The following is a 16,476-nucleotide window of genomic DNA, read 5'->3' as shown; positions in this document are numbered from 1 at the left end:
CTAGGGTAACCTTGAAACAGTTGGGCTGCATCCTGATGCCATGAGCTGACCTCCTGACCATAACTGGCAGAGGAGCTGTCCCTAGCCCAGGGTGGATCTCCCCGGATGGAGTTACCATTCGAGAATGGCCAGGCACCAGAGGAATGAGACAATGTCTCACTGTCCCCACCAGCTCTTTCTGTCGCAGTGTTTACAGGAAATAATATCACAGTCAGGCTTCTCTCCAGAATGGACCTTCTTTATCATTGTTTTGCCTACACTTGTCTGCTCCTTTCTCACTCACCCGAAGAGTTTCCTGACTTCTGTGGGCTTGTTAAAACACTCCTGCCTCTCTCCTCCACCTGGAGTAGCTTCAACACAGAGTGACCTTTCACCCAGCCCCCACACCCACACTCTCAGAGTCTTTCTCCCTTGTCCTCTCCACCTTTGTTTCTTCTCTTCCCACTCTCCCGCACTCCTCCCCTCCCACTGTCAGGCAAAATCCCGTGAGATGTTTCCCATCCCGCTCTCTGGTGCCCAATCCAACCCGCTCAGCCACCCTGAAGGTATTGTTCTGTGCCTCAGTGGAATGGAGAGCTGAGGGGCCGAATGGCCTACGCGTGTCCCCTCTTTCTCATGAAGAGATTCGCTATCGTCTTGCCAAATCGTTACGAGCAGGAATATTCCGGTCGGTGGAGGACACGTGGGGTCACAGGTAAATCCAAGTAAGACGGGTTGGGGGGTTCGATCTCTCTCTCTCTGCCTGACTGCGTTCACCGTAAATCGTGCTTGACCCACCTATTGTGAACCGATTGCCCACTCACCTCGGATTGGCTGACGGGATCTTCCTTTGCGTGCACCATTGCCCGGGCCGTGGTGCCACAGGCACCCATTTTGCCACCAGCTGAGACCCAAGCCCCACAGGCAGCTTCTCAAAGGCCGGCGTTCCCACTTTTGCAGGTCCGTTGGGGAGAGAAGGGATCGACCGAAGAAGGCGCCAAGTTGGAAAAGGCCAAAAACGCGAGAGTTAAAATGCCGGAGCAAGAGTACGAGTTCTCCGAGTTGGGGATTCAGAACAACAACAGAGCTCGGCAGATGAACGCCCCCAGGAAGTGGTACTCACCAATCAAGGTAAGAGCCCTTCAAACTCAACACAGCGGCTGCTCAGGGCAAAGGCGCCTAGTGAATGCAGGGGTCCACACAGCATGGAGGAGAAGGAGAGATTCGCGTTGAGAAACTTCAGAACCCAAGTCCTGTACTTGAGATCGAAACTGAAGGGGGTTCCTCCAGTCTGTTGTCACATGGGTGGGGTGGTGGACCATTGGACCATTGAAAATGCTGCAGGACCTCAGGTCTGGCAGCCTCTGTGTGGGGGTGGGAGAGTGATCAACAGGACTCACGTTTACTGCCTGAAGAACTCAGCAGGGATTGAAGAAGAGTCACTGTGCTCTCTCTCTCTCAGACCAGAGGCTGCTAGATCTGCCTGGGTTTTTCCAGCACTTTCTGTTTTTATTTCAGATCACCAGCATTCGCAGCGTTTCGACCTTACGTGAAGTCTCTCATTAAACATTTCATATGGTCAAGTACTTTGAAGAAACCCTATCTGCTTTAAAACTGAGGAAACGTGGCGATATTGAGTCTAACCGAAGCCACGAGGAGAGATTGGAGAGTTTGGGGGATGTTTTCCTGAGAGCAGAGAAGGTTGAGGTGGACAACATTGTGATGGGTGGAGATGGAGGAGGCAGGAGGAACTTGTTTTCCTGAGGTCAGCAATTCAAGCTGAGTGACAGAGGGGATGTGAGGAAGAATGTTTTTCCATGCAGGGTGGTGGGTGTCTGAAACTGACAGCATAAACCCTAAATCTGCATCTGCACCTTTAGTGCTGGAAGCTGCAGAGTTATGGGCTAGGTACATCAGCACAGGATTAGAAAGGGCATCTGGTTGTCTGTGAGTTGGCAAGAGTAAGATGGGCCAAATGGTCTCTTTCTTTTGCTGTTTCATTTCACGGTTCTAAGTGGCCGTTGTGTGCAGCCAGAGAGAGAGAGAGAGAGAGGGAGGGGTACCAAGTCAATGGAAGATGATCTTTGGTCAGAACTGAAGGAGGTGGGGAGAAACGTGTAGGTAAGGTCGAGGGGCAGGAATGAACAAAAAGGAGTTCCTGAGATAGGGTGGTGGGCAGGAGGGAATAAATCACAAATACCTTCACCACGCAACGGCCAAGGAGAGTGCTCATAGGAATGAGACACAGTGGCCAGGTCTAGTTGAGGTAATCATGAACGGTTTTGTCGTAAACATCTGAATGCAATATGTCTGGAAAGGAAGGAGGGAAAAAAGACAAGAACAACCCAGCAAAACAAATCAAAAAATCAGGAAAATAAAGACAAGCAAAGGTTGTCACACTGAACACAAAAATCCAGAAGGTGATAGAATGTCAAAAGAGAAGGGGTTGGTCATTTGTTTGTATGTCCGTGTCCGTGTCCGTGTGTGCGTGTGCACGTACATGTCTGTATATGTGTGCGCTCTCAGTGCTGCCTTGTTGTGAGAGACCGAAACGAGAAACCCTCAACTTAAGGTCAGCACTCAGAAATCCAGTGTGGAATTCAGGACGAACCTCTTCACTCAGAGAATCAGGAATTTCCTTCCTTCTACGGGGAACGTCACCAGTACACCAGGATGCTTGAGAAACGCTTGGAACAGAAAGGAATTGAGAGATTGGTCAATGCTGTGAAATGAACAAGGGGTGTGGATGAAGCTTAAACAGAGCACTGCCAAGTTTGGTGGAGGGGTTTGATGTTGGGGCCGATCTGATTGAAAGGGAACACACATTGTGTTGGGTTCCAATGCCCCAATCACAAGTGGATTGTTTACAATGGGCAAGAGTCCATTCCGAAGAGAGTGTGAACTGAACGCAGAAATGCCCTTTGATTCCCATCTTGGCAATGATTCAGAAAGCCCACAGGACCATATGCTCTGATGGATTGTCCCTTTCAACCTTATGGGTCACTGGTAGGGTACACCTGGGCTGTTGACATTCACTGCCCAAGACCAGACTACCGAAAAAACAATTGGCATTCAGAGAACGTAGACAGATTGCTGTGATTGCAGCAAGTCTTCACGTTGGGAATAATGTCTTGGGAAACAAATCTCTCACCTTTCGAGGATGCACAGTTCACAACAGGTGAATGAACACAGGTTCTATTGTTCAGGTTGGGTGTACAATCCAAGATCGAGTACTTGGCTTCAGATCCTCCAGCAGAAATGTGGACAACTGTATTGAAACACCTTCTGTTTGGCTAAGATTCCAACATCCAGTGACTCCGATTACAACACTCTCCAACTCCACCACAGGCAGAACCCCCTCCCCCTTCTTAAAATGACTCAGACTTTGAAGCTCAAACATCAACAACGATGAATCGAAAACAAATCTGTTTTGTTGGTGATGATTGCCCAACAGACTTGGCCAGTTAGCAATTAGGATGTCATTGACCGTGCTTCTCAGAGTCCTGGAGGTTTGACCTTTCAGCTGATGGCAAGTTGGGCTGGAATTGTTCAGCTCGTCAACAAGAGATGAGCTCCTGCTTTGATTCTGGCAAACGTCTTCCTGCTGGCTTTGGAAAATAATCATCATCATTATATCACAAGCCAAACGCCTTGGAAACAGAGAGCTGACTGGCATCTGACAAATTGTAATCGGAAGCTTGGAAAAAATCAAGAATGAAAAGGAACCCAAGCACAAATCAACAGGAGAGAGTTCTTTGAGAACTGAAAATAATTGTGAGAAAGGTACTTTGTGCACAGCACTGGGTTTGATGCAGGATTTGGCTTTATGGCTTTCAGTTTTGTTTCCAGTCACTCAGAGATTCCCCAGCTGCCAACATTTCATCAGCACCTCTTCTCTAACATACATCCATCTCAACAGAGACTCTGAATGTCCCATAACCATACACATGCACTCCAGCAGGGAGTGGTGAATAGTGGAGAGCAGGGCCAACAGGTGAGGGTGTGTGTTCAGTTGCATCAATGGTACGAATCTCCCACAAAGACCTGGCTGAGATATTTGTATCATCCATTGTCAGAGGGGAGGCGCTGGAAGACTGGAGGGTAGCTCATGTGGTGCAATTATTTCAGGAAAGCTGTAAGGAAATGCCAGGAACCTATAGTCTGATGAATCAGACATCGGTGATGGGGAAGTTGTTGGAGGGAATTCATGTCTTTGGAAAGGCAAGGACTGATTAGGGATAGTCACCATGGCTGTGTGTGTGAGAAATCATGTCTCACTAAAGATTGAGTTTTTTTGTAAAGTTGACAAAGAGGATTGATGAGGGCAGAGCAGTGGATTCTGTCTACGTGGTCTTCAGCAAAGTGTTCAGCAAGATTCCACGTGAGAGACTGGTAAGTAAAGTTAGATCTCATGGGATCCATAGAGAGCTAGTCAATTGGATACAAAATTGACTTGAAAGTAGCAGACAGACGGTGGTGATGGAGGGTTGTTTTACAGACTAGAGGCTTGTGCCCAGTGGTGTGCCACCAGGATCGTTGCTGAATCCACTGCTTTTCATCATTGAAATAAAAATTATTTGGATATGAACATCGGAGGTATGGTTACTAAGTTTGCAGATGATACCAAAATAGATGGTGTAGTGGACAGATTATCTCATACTCCAACAGGATCTTGATCAGATGGGCCAACGGGCTAAGAGACAAATGGAGTTTAACTTTGGTAAGGTTGAGGTGCTGCATTTTGGAAAGGCAAATCAGGGCAGGACTTATACACTTCATGGTAAGGTCCTGGGAAGTGTTGCTGAACAAAGAGACCTTGAAAGTGGAGTTGCAGATAGACAGGGATAGTGAAGGCGGCATTTGGTCTGCTTTCCTTTATTGGTCAGAACTTTGAGTACAGGAGTTGGGAGGTCATGTTACAGCTGAACAGGACATTGGTTAGGCTATTGTAGGAATACTGTGTTCAATTCTGATCTCCCTGCTTTAGCAGGGTGTTGTGAAACTTGAAAGAATTCAGAGAAGATTTACAAGGATGTTGCCAGGGTTGGAGGATTTGAGCTATAGGGAGAATAGGCTGGGGCTGTTTTCCCTGGAGCGTCGGAGGCTGAGAGGTGACCTTATACTGGTTTGTAAAATCATGAGGGGCTTGGGTAGGATACATAGACAAGATTTTTTTTCCTAGAGTACGGAATATAAAACTAAACAGCGTAGGTTTAAGGTGAGAGGGGACAGATTTAACAAGTTTGAGGAGTAACTGTTTCATGCCGAGGGTGGAATGAGCTGCCAGAGGAAGTGGTGGAGGCTGGTACAATCACAACATTTAAAAGGCATCTGGAGAGGGACATAGAATAGGAAGGGGATATGGGCTAAGGGTTAGCAAATGGGACTAGATTAGATTCAGACATCTGGTCAGTGCAGTTGGTCCGAAGAGTCTGTTTCTGTGCTGTATGACTCAATGTAAGCAACACTGGGCACCGCCAAGGCAGGTGACCAACAGCTTGGCCAAGGAGGAATGCTGAGGAAGGAAATTCTGGAACTCAGGCAGCTGACAGAGTGAACATGAACAGCACAGCAGTTAAACTGGGAAATGTGCGGATCTGTAGAATGGGAGGAGGAGTTTTCCAAGCAGCTTGAACACACAGAAATGTCGAGCTCAATACCACCTGACAACATCACTGTTTGGTGACCTGTCGTGACAAGATCTGGGAGTATTTGTGAATTTTGTGCTGCTACCATCCTTTTACAGTGCTGTTCTCAAATACCTGCAACATATAAGCAGTCCTGTGTTTCTGTTTATCATGCAGTCAACGCTCCTTCTACACTTTTATCCAACCCCTTTGTTATGGACCAGACCAGACCAGACCCCTCAACATATTGGAAGAAGGTAGCCTCGACCCTAATATTTTCTTATTTTAAAATCAGATGGGAAGTTCCATGTTTCAGATACAACGCAACTCATCAAACTCGTCAATGTTAACCAAAGCAGAATTTATTTAAACAGGGTAGTTCAAATGCAAACAAAACAAGGAATAACTTGGAATAACTTATCTATTGGGGAAAAGAAAAACCTAACACAATTACAGATACATGAGCTGTTCCTAATTAACTGTTCCAATATCACACACCTCAAGGCAAAAGACAAATTCAGACACTTACTCTGACATGTAGTTCTCCAATCCAGGAGGAAAACAACATCAAGAGAAGATTCAGAGAAAGTAACAGCTGGGAGACATTCACTGAAATGTCCAACTCTGTTGAGACCCCAAGGGCTATTGCTTAAAACTCAATCTAAAACTGAAAGAAACGAGAATTCCTGATCTGAGAGAGCTGCCCTGGCCCCTCTCCCCGCCCCAGGCTGTTTCCATTGTTCCAAAGTTTAAAACAAAAACTGCCAAAGCCTCACAAGTTGTTTACTTTGCTACAGACAGCTCGACATCTCTGCCTCACAATTTTTCTTCAAAGAAAAGGACAAACTGAAATGAGAGCATTGAAAACCATCCTGCTGTATTTGCCCGAGTGCACATATTAAGTCCATCTATGTGATTAGCCTGAGTTTCTTTCTGAGGTTGCGAAGTTGTCTGGGTAAAGACAGGTCTTCCTTAGTGTATTCCCTGTTGGATTTGTTTATGACCATCTCAGATCTGTGTTCTGCAGTCGTCACCTTGGCCCCAAGTGGAAATGTCCCTTTCCTCATTCTCAACAAGAGGGGCTCGGACTCTGCCCTGCAGTCTGAAGGACGACGGGGGAGGGGCTGAAGGAGGCTTCCAGCTCCAGGTCTCAGCTTCACCAAGCAGGAGGAAGTTGGGAGTGGGGGTGGGCGGGGCTGGGGGGGTGGTGGGAAGCTGAAAAATTGCAGGATTTGGAAGTTCCCTTCCCTCGCTAAGGCCACAGTTTTGTTTTGTCTTTTCAGGGCAAGTTGGACGCACTGTGGGTTCTATTGCGAAAAGGCTACGACCGGGTATCGATAATGAGGCCCCAACCTGGAGACAAGGTAGTGTACGACTCTGCATGGTTAGCTGGGCTTGGGATGATGCACAACAAGAGGGCCAATTCCAGAAGAGGGAATTGCTTATGCTCGAAACGTCGAATTCTCTATTCCTGAGATGCTGCCTAACCTGCTGTGCTTTGACCAGCAACACATTTGCAGCTGTGATCTCCAGCATCTGCAGACCTCATTTTTTACTCAATTCCAGAAGACCACATCTCCCTCTCTCACTCTCTCTCCAGTTGATTGTGTAGCAGCGTCTGGGATGTAGAGGGGTTGGTAAGGTTGGGGAATGAGTAATTCTCAGCCAGGGGTTGGCAAAACTCTGAGTGTGGTTCCCATCAATGAGCTCCCGAATCAGGACTCAGGAAGTGGCTGCGCTCTGTCATCAATCATGTGTTTATGTTTGATGGGGGAGCTGTGGTCACTCTTATCTGGTGGAAGATTATCATTTGCATTTCCAAATTGCCCCGCAGAAAGAGACAAAGAGAGAGATTTCTTTATTAAGAAAAAAGGAAGGTCGAAGAGGGAAATAACAGATTCCATAAAAAGTTGTAAATCAAGGGCAGTTGCAGAAATGTTGGGATAGTAGAAGCCAAGCAATCATGTGAGTCCAGTGTTGACTGATGATGTCAATGGAGAGAGGGAACAGCTGGTTTTCATAAGCTCAGTAAAGCTCTGCACACGGAAATCGTCAGAAACACCAACCACTCTCAAGGACTTTGTTCCACTATTATTGCTCTGAAAACAAACTCAAACACACATGCACGTCCAGGCTTTAAGTGGAAAATATGAAGTTAGTCAGCGGTTACCTATATAACTTCAGCAGGGTTGTGGGAGGGGGGGTTTGATCGCTCGATCGGAGTTCATTCCCTGAAAACCTCACCCAGGAATCCTCGCTCACTCTTCCCTCTGCCTGACAGCCTGTTCCAACTTTCCCAGAACATTGAACTGCAGCAAAAGGAGGTCACTTATACTTCTGTGGTTTCCAGCTTGCGGTTTGTCCCATTTCCAATCAAGTACCTGTGGGCAGTTTGCAGTTTTGACTGACTCAACCTCGGCTGTGTCGTAGAAACACAGAAAGCTGCCGTAAGGGCAGGCCATTCGGCCCTTCGAGCCTGCTGTACTGTTCAGCAGAATCGTGACTCATTCCCTCGACCTCCATTTCTGGATATTTGACCACAATACCTTTAATGCGTCCAAATGTCTGTTTGCTGCGCTCCAATAGCTCGTGCTTCCAGTTAAACCCATAGGACTATAACCTGGTGTTATGTGATTTTTAACTTTGTACATCCCAGTCCAATATCAGCATCTCCAAATCATTGTCTTTTTCTTGGGGGAAAGGAAAGGAGTATGGAGTGGGGCAGACCACTGACCTGCTCTGTAGGAGCAGATTCCACAGGTTTAAAGGGAGACGGGCAAAGGCTTAAAAGGTACCGAAAAGGGGCAACTTTTTCACACAGAGGGTGATGCGCGTGTGGAAGGAGCTGCCAGAGGAAGTTACAGCAGTTACAGCATTTAAAAGGCATCTGGATGTGTATATGAATCGGAAGGGTTTACAGGGATATGGGTCAAATGTTGGCAAATGGGACTAGATTAGGTTAGAATACCTGGTCAGCATGAACGAGTTGGACTGTAGGGTCTGTTTCTGAGCTGTACGTCTCTATGAGTCTAGGGCTGACCCCCCCTCTGAATTTTCCACATCTCTATCCTATCCCAATATCCTGAACCTGTAACTCCTGGTTCACCCAAATTGGGTGGGGGTGATCACCCTCTCTACATCTCGTCTGTCCTGTCCCAGCCTCCTTTTTTCTCCCCCAACTCTTCCACCTTCAGTGATTTACTCTTGCCCCTCCCACTCCCCCATTACACCCTTTACTTCATATCGTGTCTCCTTGTGTTCCTCCAAATCTCTGAAAATAAACCAAAGCCCTGTGTCCTTGGACCCGAAATGTTAACTGCTTTCTCTCTGCAGATGCTGCCGGACCTGCTGAGTTTCTCCAGCAACAACAACTGTTGTTTTTCTCTCTCTCTGTCTCTGACTCCTCTTTCCAATTTACAAAGTGTCAAATCAACAACTGAGATTGAACTGGTATCTTTGACATTCATATTTTGAAAGGAATGCAGATGTTCCTACGCGGACCCATTGCCTGTCTCTTTGCAGATTGGAAACCATCTTTCACAGCTATCTCCTGTTCCCTGGTCAATCTGCCACCTTGGTTTCCATGCTTCCACTAGGCAAAAGTGAGGACTGCAGATGCTGGAAACCAGAGTTTAGATCAGAGTGGTGCTGGAAAAGCACAGCAGGTCAGGCAGCATCCGAGGAGCAGGAAGATCGACATTTCGGGCAAAAGGCCTTCCATGCTCCCACTGTCCCTCCATTCCATGGTCTTTAGTTTTGCTGATGAGCTTATCGATTGGCTCCTGTACATCACACCAATTTTCTCTGTGACAAGGAACCCTTAACAAATCTGGGTGCTGGCTTTTCTTGGCCAATCCACATTGGTCCAAGTGTCTGTGAATTTGGTTTCAATTTATGGTGTCCATAAGAGAGGTCTCTCATCAGTGAGGTTCATGTGACATGCTTGTGGTCACACCTTTTCTTTCAGAGCAAAGGGTGTAGCATTTGCTGTTCTCCAGTCATCCTGCTCAGATACCTCCTCTATCCCAGGAGGACTGGTCAATTAGCAGCCCTCAAGTATAAAGTAGTCTTTCTGATCCCACCTCCTCGATATCAGTGTCCAGCAAGTGCCTCAGCTGCGTTCACCTTGACTCAGACCTCTGCAACATCTTCATTCTCTGACCAAGACAAATGCAAAATACTGCTTTTGTGTTTCAGCCATTAGTCCGTCTGCTCATTGTCACATTGCTCTGTGTGGGATCTTGTTGTGCATGAGTGAGCCAGGGCGGGACTGGAGTGCATCAGCGGACTCAGAGGGAAGTGGCAGTCAAAATTGCAGAGGGACGGGTCATAATTTTCCAGTCTGGTTCATGCAACACACAAGAGACTCTTTGGTCTGTCAAATCTGCACCTACCCACCCTAAGCACATCCCACTGTCCAGCTTATTCCCACTTGGTCCACAGCCTCGAATGTTCGGACATTTCAGGTGCTCCTCCATGTGTCTTTTACAAGATTGTGAGGTTTCCTGCCACAACCCTCCAGATTCCTACTGGCTTCTGGGTGAAACATTATTAGGTCAAACTCACTCTCAACCTCTTTCCCTTCACGTTAAAACTGTGCCCCTCATTGTTGACCCATCAGCCAAAGCAGACAGCTGCTTCCAATCCCCCCCGTCCATACCCTTTGTACCTTGTACAGCTTTCTCAGGTTTACCAGCCCCTCAGCCTTCCCTGCACTGAAGAAACCTGAACATATCCAGCGTCCCCTGGTTGTGAAAATGCCGCATCCCACACACGGCCTTAGTCAGTCTCTCTCCTGAGAGAGAGAGAGAGAGAGGTGTTACGCAATTGAAACATGGCGTCCTGTCACCTGAGCTACCCAAAAAAGAAGGGTGAAGACAGAGAGGGCAGAATGACTGAGATAGTAATGTAACACAACCACATATCATGAGAAGCACGGATTAGAAAGAGTTACCAGAAGGAACTTCCAACGTTAGTCATGAGGAAAGTCTGCCATGAGCTCTTGAAGAACTGAAACACAAAATCTTCCTTGGCATGAGTGCAGTTGAATGGAAGTTTTATCCCCAGCAACCACCACCCCACAAGATCTGAGTTTGCTGTTTGTTTTGGAGGCAGTGACACTGTATTGAAATTTCAGAGGGATGTATGGGAAGGATCACATGGCAAGACTGCAGATGAAAATTTTATTCCATCAGACAAAATGTAGCGTTGTGTAAACGTTTTTAGGAGGTAGCCTGTGATCCAACCTCCATCAAATTTTCCCCATTTAACATGCAAATAGTCAGAAATTCCTGCCACAGTGAAGGTTACCCTCTGTCTGGCCAAAGCTTACAACCTGGTGTCTTCAATGGGAGTGTCAACATGACAGTGGGACGAGGCAAGCTGGCTGCTTTTCTGTGGGAAAGCACAGCAGGTCAGATAGCATCTGAGGAGCAGGAGAATCAACATTACAGGCTGCTTTCCTGTGTCTGTCTCTATCTAGTTCTTGTGGTTTGAACTGGCTGTGGTGAGCAGAGACATCTTCACAAAAACCTTTTAACCTTGACGCCATCCAGGACAGAGCAGCCCCCACTTGATTGGCACCATATCACAAGCATCCCCTCCCTCCACCACTGACCCTCAGTAGCAGCAGGGTGTACCATCGACAAGATACACTGCAGCAATTCACCAAAGATCCTCAGGCAGCACCTTCCAGACCCACAACCACTTCCATCTTGAAGGACAAGGGGCAGCAGATAAACGGGAACACCACCCCCTGCAAGGTCCCCTCCGAGCCCCTCACCATCCTGACTTGGAAATATATCGCCGTTCCTTCACTGTCCCTGGGTCACAATCCTGGAATTCCCTCCCTCAGGGCATTGTGGGTCAGCCCACAGCACATGGACTGCAGTGGTTCAAGGAGGCAGCTCACCCCCACCTTCTCAAGGGGGTGTAACTTCACAAGGGACGGGCTAATAAATGGTGACCAAGACACAAGTGAATTTTTAAAAAATTAGTCAGGGTCCCACATGCAGAAGTCTTTGACTTTTCGGCACAAATAGGAAATGGTGGAGATATAGCCCCAGTGAGATAGGTGAGCGTTTGTTGACTGGGGAATTTTAGGTGAGATGGCTGCTGGTGTGACAGGCCCTGGTGTTGATGGTTAGTCGTGGAGGCTGTGTTCTTTCTGGCTTGAGTTAACAGGAGCAGCAGATTCCTGCTGCCGTTGTCATGGCGACGGAAACGGTTGCTCGCCAAAGTGAAGGAAAGGCTGGAGTTTGGCAGCTTTTCCTGCACTGTCGACAAGGGACAGAGGCAGCGAGAGCGGTGTCTGGACTGGAGAGAGTCAACGTCCAACCAAAAGGAATTGTTTTCGCTGAGAGGGCTGGAGGCTTATAATAATGTTCGCTGAGACTCAAATTTGCAAAACGATTTGGAATGCAGTGCTTGAAGGCTGAATAGTTTTGCGAGGCCACCTTTAAAATGATTGAGGCTGCAAGTGCAGAATTCCTCCTCTGTTCCCCACCCCCTCTTCCCGTCGTTATTAACCCCAAAGGTAATTTAATTTCCTTCTGTAACTTTCACTGCTTTGAACATTGGTGCAGAATTGCCTGCCCTGTGCCAGGTTTATTGCCCTTTTGCTGACTGATTTATTGTAACCTCTCGTGGTTTGAATCCTGTCACACGATGTGAAGTCTGGAAACGACAGCAGAGGCGGGGCGTGTGTGCGTCTGTGTCAGCCTCCCCTCATCCATGAGCAGACTGACTGGCCCACTTCAACACTCAGATGAGGAATTTCCTCTCTCAGAGAGCTGAGTGTCTTTGGAACTCCTTGGCACAGAGAGAGCTGTGGGGGGCAGAGTCCTTGTGGATATTGAAGGCGGAGACAGGGAGAACCTTGATCAGTCGGGGAAATAAGGGCTATGGTGAAAGGGCAGGAAATGCTGGATCAGTCATATCCTGTCAAATGGCAGAGCAGGCTTGAGGGGCCGAATGGCCTACTCATGTTCCCATTTCTAATGGTCTTAAAGCTATCATGTAAACTACCAATGAAACCCTTCTCTGTTTGTTGTTACTTCCATCAGCTCCTAAACACCTCGGCCATCCTTGCTCTAGCTCAGAGTACGGTACCCAGTCCTGGTCTCCTTCGACAATGGGCCCTTGTTGAGAATGCCTTCACTCACCCAACGGCTTCAACCTCAAGGCTCAAGGGGCTGCGTACAACCTCTTCTGAGAAGCATCAACTCAGAACTGGGAGCCTGGGAAGGGTTTCAAGAGAGCTTTCTCGTCCCACCTGATCCAGCACCTTCAACATCCACTCCCTCTATCGCCCATGGCCAAGTGTGTAGCAGGTTGTACCATCCACAAGATGTCTTGCTGCAACTCACATTGCTGTGTTTGAGTCACCCCTGGTGGTAACTTGGACCAATCCTGTGGGATGTAGCATATAGAAAGTCAATGAAATTGGAGAATCTATTGCAGGGGGGCTAACTGTGAGCAAACATGGATTTGTGGACTGGATGGTCTTTCTTCTTGTACAAGGGCTGGTGGGGGTGCAGGGTATTTACGCATGGTCTTTACAGCACTCCTTGGCCCGGGTATCTTTTTGATCAAAAACGAGGGGGAAACTGACCTCATTAATTACTGTATCCCATTGGTCAGAAGACCATGGCTAGTCTCTGAGTCCACACCATATTTTTCCCAGAATCCTGCTGTGCTCAACAGGGCAATCATGGAGAACTTCAATAGGACAGTGCTGTCACCTTATACATGGGTGAAGTGTGGTGGGGAAGGGGTATGGCACTGCATTTGGTGATCAGCATCTCTGACTGAGTTTTAAACACATCCACTGACGGACAGGGGCATTTCCCCAATGCACTGCTGAAATTTCCTCATGTCCTTACCCAGAGGTAAGACCCTGACAAAGGGACTAAAATTTGGCCCATTTGATCATTGTAAATAAGTTTCTCAATCCCATTCTCTTGCCTTCTCCCTGTAACCCTTCATCTCCTTCCCAATCAAGGACCTGTCTATCTCGGTCTTAAATACACTCAGTGACTTGGCCTCCACATCCCTCTGTTCCACAGATTCCCCACCCTTTGGCTGAAGAAATTCCCCCTCATCTCAGTTTGAAACATGTTCCCGCTGATGGGTGAGTGCCGAACCAGAGGACACAGCTTAAAAATACGGGGTAGGCCCTTTAGGACAGAGATGAGGAGAAACTTCTTCACCCAGAGAGTGGTGGCTGTGTGGAATGCTCTGCCTCAGAGGGCAGTGGAGGCCCAGTCTCTGGATTCATTTAAGAAAGAGTTGGATAGAGTTCTGAAAGATAGTGGAATCAAGGGTTATGGGGATAAGGCAGGAACAGGATACTGATTAAGGATGATCAGCCATGATTATATTGAATGGTGGTGCAGGCTCGAAGGGCAGAATGGCCTACTCCTGCACCTATTGTCTATTGAAAGGGCTGTTCCTTCACACTGAGGCTGTGCCCTCAGGTCAGAGTCTCTCCTAATCAGGGAAACATGTCCATGTCCACGGGAAGTTTTAATTAGACCCCCCCGTCCCCATCCTGCTAAATTCCATCAAGTACAGAGCCACAGTCTGCCTCATATGCCAAGCCTTTCATCCACAGGATCATTCGCGTAAGCCTCCTCTGCAGCTCCTCCAATACCAGCACATCCTTCCTTCGATACGGGGCCCAAAATGGTTCACAGTGTTTCTAATGTGGTCTGACCAGAGTCTTATACAGCTTCAGCAGGACAACCCCTGTTCTTGCATCCCTAGTCCTCTTGATGTAATTCTGGAGCAGGTGGGACTGGAACCCAAGCCTCAGAGGGAGGGACACTACCACTGCCCCACAAGAGCAGTCTGGACAAGCACCTTCACTGCTGCTTCCAATTGGTTTTTGTTCACTTTGAAGGACCTTTGTTGGACATTTCTCTCTCAAAGCCAACTCTCATATCAAAATTCTCTACTGCGTCACTTGGACTGCATTTCCAAAGTACTTCACTCTCCACGAACTGCTCTTTCTTTCATGGGACAAGCAGGTCCATAAGTTGGCATCTACTCCAACAGGATTTCTGGAATCCCATTCTACTCAGGTTCTTATGGAAAAGCCATTGCAATCTGAAACACTCACTTTTGTTTCTATCTCTCTCTCTTTCTCTCTCTGCAGCGTTTGGTGCTTTAGTTTCACACATCCATCCTACCTCTGTCGCCTGTCCTTCTGCACAGGGTAGGTCAAGAGCAGTAAACACTCTGTGCACTGGGAGCAATGCTGTGGGCTTTTTTCCTGAGTTTCTTGTCAAACAGAAAAGAAACTCACCATCACAACTGGAAAGAGTTAATTTTGGGGTGGTGTTGGTTTGGTGTGTTTCAGCAGTTCCTTACCAAGCCTGACTTTCACCCTCATTCCCCAACTTGTTGCAAAGCACTTGCCTAGATTTATTTGAACTGAACTGGAGTGAGATGTTCACAAATCCCCCACATTGTTAGTACCTCAGCCTTCCCCCGCACTTCAAGAATTTGAGCTGGTTATAAACCACGTTGTGTTAAATTACTGATCATCCCTTCACCAAAGCAGAAGCTAATCTGTCCCCCAAAACTATTATCCAGATTTCATAGGCCATTCCAAATTCCCGTTTGTTCTTTAACTCTCTGAAGCACCAGCATTTTTCCCCAAAAATACTTGCAATCAAACTGTTCAGAGATGTGACAGAACATCTCTGGAGCAGGTACAGCATCTTAACCCTCGCTTTTTAACCCCTCCAAGAACAATACAGACAGTAACCCTCAGAAACACCTCCCCCCCCTCCTTCATCCTAGCTCTTTATTCAATTCAAAACTCCATCAGAGAACCACCCAATCAGACCTCAGCTCTTTAACAACTTGTGAAGAGGTAAATGTGTTCTCTCTCGGCTCTGATTTATCCTTAAAGGGGCCACTGTTCACAATGCTGTCAGTTCACGCTCTGATCTCAAGAAGTGAGCACAATCTGTTCCCCACCCCCCCCAACCCCACCCCCCCCAACCCCACCCCATGTTAACATCATAGCAAAGGTACACAGCACTGCTATCCATGGGATTGAATGGGAGTACAGGGGATGACAGGGAAAGGACAGGAACGTATGCATGAGGATCGGCCATGATCCAACTGAATGGAGAAACAGACTTGATCGCCTCCTCTGCTCTGATTTGTTGTGGTGTTATCGATACTCCCATGGATGGACTCCTTTTCCGCAAAGTGGTTTCACTGCGTGGTGTCCACAGCTAAGCCCTGAAAGGAGCATTGAGAGGAACAATGCTTCCATCTGCTGTCACAACCTGTTAGCCCTCTGGACACAGTCATCATGTCACTGGATACAACAGGTGAGGATGCTCTGCAAGCATAGGAGAGATTGTAGGGCCAACCATATTGTGCAAGATTTGGCCACAGATTGGTCAGAAGGCTTGGTCAGGGACTTGCACAACACTCCTGTAGACCCGAGGGCAGGAGCACCAAGATTTGTCAAGGAGGAGGTCCCTGACTTTCATCCTCACCACCAGCTCAGAAAGCTTGGTTAGAGACATCATTTTCAAGAGGATCAGTGGGATTCTTTCCCACAGAGGGTCACTGGGGATATTCAAGGCTGAGATAATCAGGAAGGGCGTGGAGAAAGGGCAGGAAAATGGCTTTGAGGACGAGTGGGCCAAACATGACCTTATTGAATGGCAAAGTGGACTTGATAGGCTGAATGGTCATCTGCTTCTGCTCCCATGTCTTATGGTTGGAGTGCCAGTGACCCAGGTTCGATTCCAGCCTTGGGTGACTGTGCAGAGTTTGCACATTCTCCCTGTGTCTGCGTGGGTTTCCTTCGGGGGCTCCAGTTTCCTCCCACAGTCCAAAGATG

The 16,476-nt window shown here is 47.6% G+C and overlaps 1 protein-coding gene across 1 annotated transcript in view; it reads left to right on the top strand.

The window, feature by feature from the left end:
• The window catches only part of LOC132837029 (anthrax toxin receptor 1-like), a 129,376-nt gene that overhangs the window by 93,857 nt on the left and 19,043 nt on the right, over positions 1-16,476 (top strand). The window contains exons 16-17 of the mRNA XM_060856679.1: positions 940-1,110; positions 6,890-6,970. Of these exons, the coding sequence (XP_060712662.1) occupies positions 940-1,110; positions 6,890-6,970 (252 nt within the window). The remainder of the gene's footprint in view (positions 1-939; positions 1,111-6,889; positions 6,971-16,476) is intronic.

Source organism: Hemiscyllium ocellatum, chromosome 48, assembly GCF_020745735.1.
Source record: "Hemiscyllium ocellatum isolate sHemOce1 chromosome 48, sHemOce1.pat.X.cur, whole genome shotgun sequence".
Lineage (NCBI taxonomy): Eukaryota > Metazoa > Chordata > Chondrichthyes > Orectolobiformes > Hemiscylliidae > Hemiscyllium > Hemiscyllium ocellatum.
This window is presented reverse-complemented; position numbering and strand designations above follow the sequence as displayed.